This window comes from Eulemur rufifrons, chromosome 9 (assembly GCF_041146395.1).
Source record: "Eulemur rufifrons isolate Redbay chromosome 9, OSU_ERuf_1, whole genome shotgun sequence".
In the NCBI taxonomy this organism is placed as follows: Eukaryota; Metazoa; Chordata; class Mammalia; order Primates; family Lemuridae; genus Eulemur; species Eulemur rufifrons.
Genome location: NC_090991.1, coordinates 56,320,362 through 56,333,457, shown reverse-complemented (window position 1 = coordinate 56,333,457; position 13,096 = coordinate 56,320,362). Strand labels below are relative to the sequence as shown.

Below are 13,096 nucleotides of genomic sequence, written 5' to 3'. Positions count from 1 at the left end.
TGGGCTCTGGCCGGGACTGGCAGGCAGGGCAGGCGCCGTCCTGGTCCACAGGCCCGCGTCACTCGGGAGGCAGCGCGACCAAGAACGCCCGGCCCTGGGCACAGCCGTGGCAGGCAGAGCTGCTGTGGGAGCGCTGGGAAGGGGCGGGTGGCGGGTGCTCCTCGCCCACAGCAGGCTCCGGCAGCAACCTCGAGACGAAGCGTTCCAGCAGCGTGAACCTTAACTGCGACCTTCATCACTGTCCCAACAGGCTCATTTTCTTCTGTTCTTTTTCTGAGACAGTCTCGCTCTGTGGCCCAGGCCGGAGTGCCGTGGCGTCATCACAGCTCACTGCAGCCTCGAGCTCCTGGGCTCAATGATCCTCGTGCCTCGGCCTCCCAGGGTGCCGGGATTACAGGCCACCACGCCTGGCCTCTCAGCTTAGGTTTTAATTTGAAGTCGTTTTGGCAGAAAACACTATTATGTGAGTCATGAAGAGGAAAAGCACTTACCAATTATGGTGTCCCCTTTAAACGGCATTTTGGAAAGTGACAAGTTTTCTATTAAAAGGCACACTAGGGAAAAAAAGGAAAAATGCAATGTTAGTTTTCCAAAAGTGCCCCTCACAGCACTTTGACCCCAGAGCTTTGGGTCCTGCGCTGCCGGCAGCAGCTCGCCCCACCCCCTCCCTGGCCAGGGCTGCCTGTCCGGCGCCACAACGAGCCCAGGGCACCTCCACACCCAACAGGTGCAGAGAAGTTCCGAGCCCTCGCCGGGGCGATGGGGCCCAGCGCACGGCAGGGGACCCAGGCTGGCTGCACCCAGGGGGAACTGAGGGGAGGCGGATGCCTGGGACTGCGACATGCGTGCCCGTCACTCGGGGACCCGAGTCACAGCAGTCACACGCTCCCCACTGGAAGCAACACCCGCCCCTTCCTCCTGGCTCGTGACTCACGCTCCACGAGCAGCAAAGTGCTGGCACCAGCCGCCAGGCAGGGACGTCGGAACAGAACCGGCGACTCCCGCAGACCCTGCGTGTTTCTCTGGCTACGACGTAATCAATTGGGAGGAACCTCTTCACTCCGCCCAGCAGATGCGCAACACTTTACCACACGAACATAGAGCAATTCACTGGGCGTCTCTCCCGATCAACAGGCTGTCCACGTTTTGTCGCTGCCACAGGGGGCTACGAGCAGGGCTGCGCCACAGCGGCCGTGTGCCCCCCACCCCTGGTGCACTCTGGCTGCAGGGGCCCAGGTGGCCCTCGGGACGGACACCACAGTGGCACTTTTACTCACAGAGACACTGCCGGGGACAAAGGACAGAGACCACGACGGTTCACACTCACGAGGGAACCTTTCCTCCGTTTCTGGCAGCTCTGGCGTTAGTTCCAGCCAGCGCGGAAGGCAGAACCGTCCGCTGGTCGCTGAGCTGATCGTTCCCCCCGCCCCTCAGCGAGCTGAGGCCCCCCCCACCCCGTCCTGGGCCATCGGGGTCTGCGCTTGTGTCTCTGCTTTGCCCCACTGTCTATGGGATCAATTACTTTTTTTTTTTTTTTTTTTTTGGAGATTGTACGAAGTCTTTGCCTCCTACACATAACTTTTTATCTTTCCAGGGCAGCATGGGTGTTTTCCCTACGTCTGTATTTTGCCCACCAGCCTGGCGCACCAGACGTTTCCACACACAGCCAAGCATCACCATCTCCTGTTTCCGGCTGAGAAACCACTGCTAATTCTGTTAGCGGCTATACGCAAAGAGTGAAAAACAAAAAGAAACAACCCAGAAAGCCAGCGCTTCCCAGTCACAGCCAGTCAGAGCGGGGTCACCGCGACACGTGGGGCGGGTCTGCCCTGATGCTCGGGGAGGCACAGGGAGAAGGCGACCGCGGACGCTCCTGCCACAAAGCTGGGGACTCCTCGGGGCTCCCTCACTGTTTCTCTTTACTTTTATGAAGGTTTGAAAATTTCCAAATTAAGATTTTTTTTTTTTTTTTTTGAGACAGAGTCTCACTCTGTTGCCCAGGCTAGAGTGAGTGCCGTGGCGTCAGCCTAGCTCACAGCAACCTCAAACTCCTGAGCTCGAGCGATCCTCCTGTCTCAGCCTCCCGAGTAGCTGGGACTACAGGCATGCACCACCATGCCCGGCTAATTTTTTCTATATATATTTTTAGCTGTCCATATTATTTCTTTCTATTTTTAGTAGAGATGGGGTCTCGCTCTTGCTCAGGCTGGTCTCGAACTCCTGAGCTCAAACGATCCGCCCACCTCGGCCTCCCAGAGTGCTAGGATTACAGGCGTGAGCCACCGCGCCCGGCCTCAAATTAAGATTTTTTAAAGGACCAACATTATCCTATAACATCTCCTAAAATTTCTTTGAAGATTTTTATGATTATATTTTTACAGGTAGATTCACAGTTAATCACACATTTAGATGCCATTCTGCTTTCCTCCACGTGGGCCCTCGGCGAGCCAGCCCCCTCAGTGCAGGCGGGGGCCACTGGCCCTGTCACAGACCAACCCATGGGCACCACCTCCGGGTCCCCTACGCCATTCTGAGTAGAGCAGTTTTATGGTGTGTTTTAAGGACTAGAAACTGCAACTCCTACTTTTAAAGGTGATTTTCTTAGAGACTTGCCTTGTATATGAACTTTAAATGCCTTTTATCAAGTTAAAAAACAAAAAAACCTCAGCACATGAAAGCTGTTCACGGCCACTGGCCCACAGGGAAGTGCACACGGAATCCACAGCAAGCAGGCACCGTGTGGTCCGAACGGCAGAACCACCAGGGAAACGACGGCAGGTCTGCGAGGGGCGGAGCAGGGGCTCGTGGGAACCTGCACTGGCTCAGCCTCCGGAAGCAGCCCAGCCGTCTCCAAGGAAACGAGCCACACGCCTCTGCAGGGGACGCTCAGGCGTGTGTCCCAGGGAGGTGGAAGGCGTGTCCCCACAAACCGTGCACGGGCGCTGTGGCGACCTTGCTCACAGCAGTGCCCAGGCTGGACAGTCCTCTGACAGGTGGACGGCGGAACACGCCGGTAAAACCAGATGGTGGGAAACAAAACACAGAACCTGCACAGGCCTCAGGGCTCACGGAAAATGCTGCCTCCGAAGAGCAGAGACCCTCTGAGCCCATCACGGGACATTCCAGAAATGACAGACGGTAGCGACAGGCAGGAGGGTGGCTGCCCGGGGCCGGGCTTGGGGCACAGACACGGGGGACAGCAGGGGACCCTCTGTTGGGCAGCGGGTCTGTGTCCCGCTGTGGTGCCACCCAGACCCACGCAGGGCATGGATGTGCGCAGAATTGGACACGCGCACGCCGTGCACACGCAAAAACCGGGGATACTGAACAGGTCTGTGGTCCGGCCAAGGGCGTGGCACAGACGTCAGCGTCCTGGCCCCGGTGCATGGCGCCGTCACCGTGGGCAGCTGCGCGACAGGCACACGGGGCTCTGTGACGAGTTTTACAGCTTCCTGTGAGGCTGTAAATATCTCAAAACTAAAAGTGTTTTTAAAAAACCAACAGGCCAGGTAACTCCGACCAATCCTCCCGCTAAGATGGCATTTTAAAAGCCGGACAAAATGGAAAACAAACACGTGCCGAAGTCCCTGCGGTTACGCAGGCTCTGTGAGGAGGCAGGGCGGGATCCTCCCCACGTGGCACCCGCTGACGCCAGAGGCACTTCCAAAATCCCGGGGCACCGCCGGGACGTCCAGGGCTCTGGCTACCGGGTCAGGGCTGGGAGTCGAGGGCTACTGCAGGGAGAAATAGTGAAGCCCCTCACAATGGGTTTGGACCCAAAGGACCACGCTCATTTCTAGAAATAAGTACAGAAAGCACGTCAACTGCCGACACCCGGCGCTGATCCTCTTCCTCTCAAACTCAGAAACTGCAGAGAGGTGACCCCAGACCGAGAGCAAACACAGGGCCTCCTGGGAGAGAAGAGCATTCCCAGGCTCCAGAGCATTTCTCTGACTTCTCTCATGCAACATCCGCCCTTTAGAAACAGAACCACAGACGCTCTAGATCATGACATTGTTGACGATTTTAAATCGTGCTTAGTGTGTTCAAGGAGATGAAAGAAACGACTGACAACTAGGACAAAGACATGAAAACCATAAAAACAAACAAACAGAAGTTCTGAAAGATAAAAATACTAGAATCAAGAATTCAAGGATGCGTTTAATAGCAGGTAAGATGCAGCTGATCCAAGAAGTAGAAAACATCCAAACTGCGTGAGAGAGAAACAGGCAGAGAATGTGGGAGATGAGGAGGGTGAGAGAGACGCTCCCGCTTGGGGCAACCAGAGTGCTGAGAGCAGAGGACACCAGCAATATTCGAGGAGAAGATGGCTGAGAATTTCTCTAAAGTGACTCAAAAAACCTATGAAAACGACAGACCATGAAGCCAGGACAAACCTGGGAACCCCCAGGTAAGACACAAAGAAAACGCATCCTAGGTGTGTCGCGGCAAAGCTGCTGGCACCCACAGAGAGGACGAGGACGCTGCCGGGGGGCCTGGCAGGCCGTCTTCCACCGTTGTGAGCAGACTGGGCGCCGACGTCGCAACCAGAGAGGATGTGAATCCAGAAAACAACAGATTATTATCTTTAACGCGCTAAAAAATAAAGGAGCAAATGAGACAAATTACAGTTCTATCCCCAGCAAGAGAGCGAGCGAAAGACGACATCTTCAGACAGACCCGGCCACAGAAGACACTGCGGCAAAGGGAAATGCTCTCCTTGGACGGTCGGAAACACAGAAAGGAGTAAGAAGAGAAAACAAAGCATGTAGGTGGGTAACCCTAAATTAATTTTGACGAGGTAAAACCACAGTAATGTCTTGTGTGATTTAAAATACATGTAAACCAAAGGGCATGACACAGTCCCGTCACGAGGGGAGATGGGGGCGGGGCATCTGGCCTCCCACGGAAGGAAGCCCGTGAGGCCAACTCCCTGCCCGCTAAGCAACAACCCGCCACACGCCTCTGGCAGGCCGACAGCCTGGCCTCCCTCCCGACCCCGCGTGGGGAGAGGACGGTCGCAGACCCTGCTGAGAGGCGCAGTGACGGGTGGCACTTCTGGCAGGAGCAGAGGGCCAGGTGCTCCCACCCTCGCAGACCCACCCTGCACCGCAGCACCAACAGGCAAACACCACCTGTGCTTCTCTGAAGGCCCCAAAACGCTGGGGCTGTCGCAAGAGCAGAACGCAGCCCCCCCAACTGCTGATGCCCCTCCGTCAGCTCCCCCGGTAGAGCTGAGCTCCGAGGCTTTTCCTGGGATGCTAAATCGCGCGGCCTAACCAAGTGTGCGGCCTCACAAGGAGCCAAGGACACGATGGCGTGTCCCCTCTCTGGCACCTGGGGGACGGCTGGGCTGCCTCAAGGACGTCCACGGTGCCAATCACACCCTGTCCTGCACCACCCAGACATGTGCGGAGATTCACAAGGGGCCAACTTGTTACGTACTTCTCTGATACAAGAACAAAGTGTTCCGGGAAGACCAAGTCTCGAGCAGTTGTTGCCACAAAATGTGCGAAAAACACCCGAGTGAGTCTGCACTCTGGATGCCTGGCCTGGATAGTTACGACTCTGGAAACTGAGGAGCTCCCAGCTTACGGGGGGCACCACTGGGGCCACAGCATGACCTGCTGTTCGGTCCCCTCCCCTGCGCTCTGCACAGGTGCCCTGTGACACCTCTGGGCACCCGTCTGCTCTGGAACAGCAAGCGCCAGCCGGCTCCGGGCGGCACGGCACAGGCGCCCGAGGGACAGGCCGCCCCTCAGACCCGCTCCAGGAGTCCCACCTTCCAGCCCTGGGGGTGACGCTGAGCAACGTGGTGACCCCACCCCTCCCCACCCCAACGCTCCACAGCTGACAGCCTGTGCCTTGTTCCTAAATGCTCCGTCCCACTGCGAGGGGACACCTAGGCGTCACAGGGCCTCGTCTTCGGGACGCAGAACCTAAATCCCTGTTTGCAGCCTCCCTGCCCCACGGCAGCCATGACCCGAGTTCTCCGGGCACCTGGCTGCAGGGCTGGAGGGGAGGGCAGCCTCCCCGCTGGGCCCAGCCCGTGCACCAGCCCTGAGCGTGGCACGGACGGTGCCGACCAGTCCCCCAGCTAACCAAGCCCGGCACGGGGTGGTGGGTGCGCCTGGCACGCCTAAATCTGCTGCCACCTCCAGCCAGAGAGGGGCTCTCCACGCACACGTGTGGCCAGGACTGACCGCGGCACCAGAGATGCGAACGAGCACCTGGATTTTCCAGGAGGTTTAGCTGAACAGGCTTCAGGAAATCTTGGCATTTCTCAGGTTGGTACACATTTGAGTTCCCTGCAAACATTTAAATATAATCCGAAACACTACTCTGTGTTCTGCAGTTATGCTCAACCTCGATACCGTGCTGAAGAGGACAGGAGAGCTCGCTCAGCGTCCCCAACGCCATCCCTCGTGACAGCAGCTCACACACCCACGGCCAGGCCCCCGGGAGTGGAGGGCTCTCCCAGCCCCAGCCTCAGCGGCAGTGAAAGGACCACTCGAGGCCGGGGGGCCTCTCTGTCCTCAAGGCTGGAGAGGGGGCTGCGGCCTCGGCCCTCAGACCTACCTGCTTGTCTCATGAGTTCTCCGCCGAGACCCCTGAAAGAGTAACAGAAACGTTCAGAATTAAAATCTGTTAACATGCAAAACAACATGAAATATCCTCATGCGGTAACACATGTAACTTCAGGCTCCAAAATCTATTAATATATTTATTAACTAAACTTGTTACTGAAAGCATAAACTACCTTAAAAGAAGTGAAACAATGAGACACAACCATCTTCCGGAGGCCTCTGGTCCTCACGGGACTGCCCGTGTGGCACTGCTAGTCTCAAGAGGCCAATTCCAAACGGCGCAGGGCGCGGGCGTAGGGGCCTCCAACGCCCCAGGGAGCCGGGAGGAGCCTGCCGGCTTGCGTGTGCACTGGCGCCTCGCGGCGTCCGACCGCCCTGCTGAGCGGAGGAGCTGGGGGCAGAAGCCGCTGGGCCAAGGCTCTGGGGACTGAGTGCAGAGGGGCAGAGGGCAGAGGGCAGAGGGCATGGGGCAGCCAGGACAGCCCCGGGTTCCGCCTGGAGGCACTAACGGCAGCAGGCAGGCTTTACCCCTCCAGGGTAGAGGAGAACCGCGCAGGGTTGGCTACCCCGCAAAAGCTACATTAAAAAGTCACCAGAAAAACCAAAAGGCTCCAGAGAGAGGGAAAGACCCCGCGTCTGACGGAGAACTGGCATCCGGAGTATGCACAGAGCGCGGTGGCTCAGTGGAGACACAGACAAGAGAACGTCATCAGCGGGAGTTCTGAGCAGCCGCTTCCCCACAGCAACGCCCGGGCAGCACAGACGTCCAGCACCACGAGTCACTGGGGACACGGGAACCACAGTCCTGTCCAGATGCCCCAACACCCCGCAGGGTGGCTCAGGTTGAGGCCACCTCGCCCGGCCCCGGCGCCGGTCGGGCTTGAGCAGCAGGGTCGAGGGGAGGCCGCAGGAGCCGTGGAAACGTGCACCCACCATGGAACCTGCAGCAGCACTCCTGGTCTGCAGCCGGGAAGAGGAGCACACGTGTGCACCAGGACCTGTGCTCCGGCACCCACAGCACCGCTGCTGCAAGCCGCCAGAGGCTGGAGACCCGCATGTCCGCGAGCCGGGGAGTGGACAGACACACCGCGGAACAAGACTCCGCAACAAAGAGCAACAACATATTAACACACGCAATGTGGATGCATCTCAAAAACACACTCAGTGAAAGAAACCGTCACGTTGTGAGGCTCCACCCACACAGAACCCCAGGCAAGGCGGAGCAGCGCGGCTGGTGGAGGCTGCGGGGCCAGGAGCTCTGGGTGACCGCGGCTGTGTGTGTCTGTGTCACAGCCACAGTTGCCTCCGATCACCAACAAAAAACAACAATCTCAAACGAGGAAACGTCATGTGTCCAGTAACCTCCACCAAGCCTGAAAACACCCACTGGGACACGGAGCTGACGGACTGGCCCGATCCCAGCACAGCACCCGTGGCGAGGACAGCAGGGTGGCCACGCACTAGCGCGGGCACACTGGGGCACAGCACAGAGCCAGAGTCTTACCTGTACAGCTGACGCTCGCAGAGCTAAAAATAAAAAAGTGAAAGTTATTATTCATAATTTTAAATTTTAAAATAACACGGTATGTACATGATAGCAGTAAGTATCAAAAACAGACAAAGAGAAGACAGCAGAGCCAGCACCTCGGGAGGCCGTGTCACCAGCGTCACACCCCAGCGCCTCAGCCCCCACCACGGGCCCAGGAAGTCCCCGGGGAGGAAGATTGAGGCCCTGAGCAAGGAAGGAGGTGGCCAGGATGGCACCAGCACCAGGGTCCAATTCGGAGGCTCCCCCAGACACCCCGTGGGCAGAAAACTCATGGTGGCAAACAGCGTTCTGACGTTGCTCCTTCTTTGAGAGAACTTCACGACATCATCGTAACAACTAAAATACTCAGTGTTCCCACTTCGCCAAAAATTCTAGAAAACTCTTTAAACGCACCCTACAATGCCCACAAAAACTCAAGGAAGTGGGTTCTATTACTACCCATTTTTACAGAGAAAGAAGCCACAGTTCAAGGGACTTGCAGGCTTCCTGCGAGTCACAGCCGGTCGGTGGGGACGGCCCTTCCCCCGCCACGGCCCTGGAGCCTCCAGCCCACCTGCGTCCCCAGAGTGGGAGGTGCCAGCCCCCGTTTTAGTGGCTTTGCCACAACCAACAGTAGGTTAATAGCACAGATAGGATAAGGACCCGGGATCAGAGTGGGGTGTTACGATATAAAGAGGGAAATCCCAAAGAATGTAAACAGTAAAACTACTTAATTCCTTACGAATGATTCCAATTTTGTACAATACTGAGATCCACAGTTCACACTTTACCACTTTTGGGTCACAGAAGCCTTTGAGAATCTCTTAAAACCCAGCAAAATGCACACGCCTTCTCCCAAACGGGGACACAACATTTGGACTTAATTTCAGAATTGGAGACCTCTGACTCCCAGCAGGGCACGGCTGGAAATCGAAGGCCTCCGGTTCGCTCCAGGTGCCGCCCACCCCTCCTCCCCATCCCCACGAGTGCACAGCGCCCACAGCACAGGGCGCGACGCCCCTCACCGGGTCAGTGGGGCGCTCTGTCCGCGGAGGGCGCTCAGGCACTGCCAGGGGACGGTGACCCGGCCTTCACAGAAACCACCACTGGCTGCACCAGCTCGACCAACGTGCCTGAGCCAGGACGTCCCGGCCACGTGACAACAGTCTGTGCCCACCGCCCAGCGGCCAGACACGAGCAACACTGGCTGACAGGACCTGTCCCCAGAGTGAGCACACGAGAGCCAGCCCACCGCACCCCAGGACTGCAGACAAGCCGGAGGGGTGGAGAGACCCCGACACCTCGGGGAGGGCGCGTCGGGGCTGCACACGCACCTGCTGGTGGACCTGCCTCAGGCCCTGCACGGCCTTCTCCTCCAGGTAGTCCGTGACAGGCCTGCGGAAGGTCAAACACAGCCACTGAGGTCACACAGGCCAAGACCCCAAGCCCAGGCACACGCTAAGGAACACACGGGCTCAGAAGGACAGCATCTCCCTCAGGGCCCCACGGTCCCGAATCCCTGCAGGGCATGTCCCGCCCCCGTGCTGGGTCACGGTGGGTGGGTGTGGGGACACTCCTACCGCTGCGGCCCCTGTGGGAGGGAGACAAGTCCCTGCTAAGCCTGACAAAAGCCCACCCAGCGGGGCCCTGGACCGTCCTCAGAGGAGCCACTGGCAAGGGGGCCCTTGCTGGCACCCGCAACATGGGTTTCAGCGGGGTTCCCAACAAGCCCAGATGGATGGGGGTGCTGGGCTCAGACCATCGGCACAAACCTCGGGCTTTACCAAGCACCCACTTTTCTTCCGGGATCCAGAATTCTGCTTCACACTAGGCAGGTGTCCACAGGACCGGACCCCAGTAAAAGCCCTGGGCACCGGGTCCCACACGTGCGTTGTCCCTGGCGGACACTTCACGTGTGCCGTCACAGCTCGTAGCTGGGGGTCACACACGCCCTGAGGCTCCCCTGGGAGAAGATTCCGGACACTCGGCCCAGTTCCCACAACTTCACCCCACATACCTTTTCCCACCCCCAAAGCCAGCAATGCCACGAATGCAGCTTTCAGCTCCGCCCACAGGTCCCACCGCACCCCCGCGAGGGTGACCTTGGGCCGGGTCCGCAGCCAAGTCTGGGCTCTGGGGCTGAGGCCGGGCGGCCAAACCTCCCTCGGCTCGTGGGGGGAGATGGGGTCACACCCATCCACCACCACTGTGCCCCAGGGAGCCTCCCAAATCCACGGGAGTGACATAAATGCAGTTTTCCCCAAACTGGAGTCCAGGGATGGGTCACAGACGTCACAGTCTGCCTGGGAGCTTCTGCTTTTGCGGAGGAGTCAGCTACAGAGCCGAGGGAGGAAGAGGAGCATCGCTGACAACACTCCTGCATGAACCCCGCACTGTGCCCGCTCTGCTGTCTACAAAGCGGCCAACTGGAAAAATTTCTCAGCGAAACTTTCACATTTATATCCTCTGGTATTTAAAAATATTAAGGGTGACAAATGAAGAACACCGCACATGTGCATGTGAGACATGCGATCATGTCTCACAAAGCGCCCTTGCTCTGCGAGAGCTTGTGCGAGGACAGCAGGCGCCCGGCTTGTGGCAGCGTCGCGGCCCCCTGGCTGCGGAGCGGCAGGTGGTCCGTCCACGGGATGCGACGCTCAGCAGGGAGGACCCCGTGCAAACCTCACTGGCAGGGGCAGGGCCTGAGGCCTGCAGCCTGCCACAGACGCAGCCATGCTGAAAGGCTGAGCCACCCTCACACTCGGGTCCCCGCGATTCCACGGCCGGGAGTCGAGCACAGCACAGCACCTCTCACGACCGTCCTCCTACCTGCCCTCCCGCGCCGCGAGTCCGTGCAAGGCGTAGGCTACCTCTGCACAGGCCAGCACCGCCCCGTGCCGCGTGTGCAGATCCGGACTCCGCGTCATTGACAGCAGCCTCAGGAACACTGCAAGGACAGACAGGGGGACACAGTCTGTGAGGCTCGGAAATGTGCCCGCGGAAAGTCACCTCTGCCCCAAAGCCCAGGGCATCGCTGCGGGCAAGGCAGAAGGTGCAGCGTCTCTCGGAGCTTCCTCCTGGGACCGTCACGGATGGGGGACACGGGGTGAGGGGCGGGCGTCGCTCGCCTCTGCACAAAGCCAGAGTCCCGGCCTCCTGTGAGGCACCCGCGTGCAGCCTCCAGACGGCTGTAAAGATTGGGACGTATCCAGCCTGAGGGCGCCCAGTCAAGGGGCAGCTGGGAGTGGCTGGACTGCAAAGAATCGGGGAAATGCACGAAAGGTCACACCCCTGTCCAGCCCGAGGTCACTCTTCAGCGGGGAGCAGGGACACGGCTGAGCCTCCCTCCTTCCCGCAGCGATGACCGACTCTCACCCGCAGGGGGGTAAGCGCCACACTAACTCCGTGACTTCCATGTTTAACTCATGAAGCTGAAAGGCCCTCAGTTATTAACAAGCCCCTCAGTGTACTAAACACACGTACATCAAATCTTTCCAAACAAAGAGCCACCATCCAAACGCCAGTTCAGCCACCATCATGAACGCCAGCAGGACTAAGTATAACTGAGAAACTTGCGTATTGTGTCCTACATTTAAGTTAGATGCTTATTTATTCCAAGTGGAAAAGACGAGATGCTTTTCCCCTGGGATGACAGTGAAGCAGACCCGGCTGTTCTATCCCACAGTGATTCCACACTGAGGCAAACTTCCCATCTTCAGTGTAGGCCCATTCCGTAGACGGTAACAAACTCAAAGCGCTCATTTGTGGCAGCCGTGGGCCGCTTGGTGACGAGGGAGGGGACACAGCGTCTGCCCACCATTTGGAGGAACCATCGTGATTTTCAAGTTGACATCACGTGACTCGTGGACCCTCTGTGGGTGGACACACACAGGGCGCTTGTCCTGGTGTTCTGTCCCCTCACCAAGCCCATGGCTAGTTCTTCAGACCCTTTTCAGCAGGAGGGAAACAACATGATTTTCAGCCCCCAGGACTTTGAAACCAGCATGGCAGCCCCGCCCAGGTCTTTCTGCCCGGCCTTGTGCAGTGCTCACGGGATGGCCGGACACACACCCACCGTGAGTGGCGCTGTACTCAGGTGCTCTCGGGGCCAGGTTGGCCAACGCCTTCGCTGCCAGCTCTCTGATGACCCTGAGGGAGAGGGAGAGAAAACTGTCAGTTCTGGGCATGCACGGTGGCTCACGCCTGTGCTCCCAGCTACTCGGGAGGCTGAGGCAGGAGGATCGCGTGAGTTCCAGGCTGCAGTGAGCTGTGTTAGCGTCACTGTACTTCAGCCTGGGCAAGATCCTGATCCTGCCTCAAGAAAGGAAAGAAAGAAAGAAAGAAAATTGTCAGTTCCTTCTTTTTGATAATTCTAACTTTGATTCGTAAATATAAAAAGATAGGAAAGACAATATACATGAGTCCTTGACTGGCCACTTGGTCAAGACCACTAATCAAAACGAACACACACACAAGAACCTCAGATCATAACAAATGAGGAAGAGAATTTACCAAAATGAAAGACTTGAAATAAAATAGCTGCACGTGGTTCTCAGGACACAGCTGCCATCTCCTGGGCGCCACATGGCGACTGGGCATCCCACTCCCGGTCACTCAGACACAGTGAGCAGTGGATGGGGCCACGTGGAACCGTCACTCTGGAGATGCCAAGGCCTGAACACAGGGATCTCGTGTGGCTCAAGCTCATCAGTCAGAGCCCGTACCGCATCGGTACACACGTATTTCCCAGCTCAGCGTCTGACATGCTGCTGAACACAGCTGGGAGACCACAGGGAACGACGGGACAGCCCAGGCCAGGTGACAGCCCCTCGGCCAGAGCTGCCGGCAGCCACCACCGGTGGCAGTCAGGGCCGCTGCACAGCAGCCCAGAGGCCTGACAAAATGTTACGGTAACGACACGCAAGGCGCGGGTACTATGTTTTGATTATTAAAAACTCCGAACCAACAGCACTGGGGTGAA

The 13,096-nt window shown here is 57.9% G+C and overlaps 1 protein-coding gene across 2 annotated transcripts in view; it reads right to left on the bottom strand.

The window, feature by feature from the left end:
* The window catches only part of TBCD (tubulin folding cofactor D), a 128,964-nt gene that overhangs the window by 16,573 nt on the left and 99,295 nt on the right, over window positions 1–13,096 (bottom strand). For both annotated transcript variants that reach the window (XM_069483067.1, XM_069483066.1), the window contains exons 18-23: window positions 12,191–12,264; window positions 10,945–11,062; window positions 9,450–9,510; window positions 8,092–8,114; window positions 6,580–6,611; window positions 492–554 (exon numbers count right to left, since the gene is read on the bottom strand). In XM_069483067.1, coding sequence (XP_069339168.1) covers window positions 492–554; window positions 6,580–6,611; window positions 8,092–8,114; window positions 9,450–9,510; window positions 10,945–11,062; window positions 12,191–12,264 — 371 coding nt within the window. The remainder of the gene's footprint in view (window positions 1–491; window positions 555–6,579; window positions 6,612–8,091; window positions 8,115–9,449; window positions 9,511–10,944; window positions 11,063–12,190; window positions 12,265–13,096) is intronic.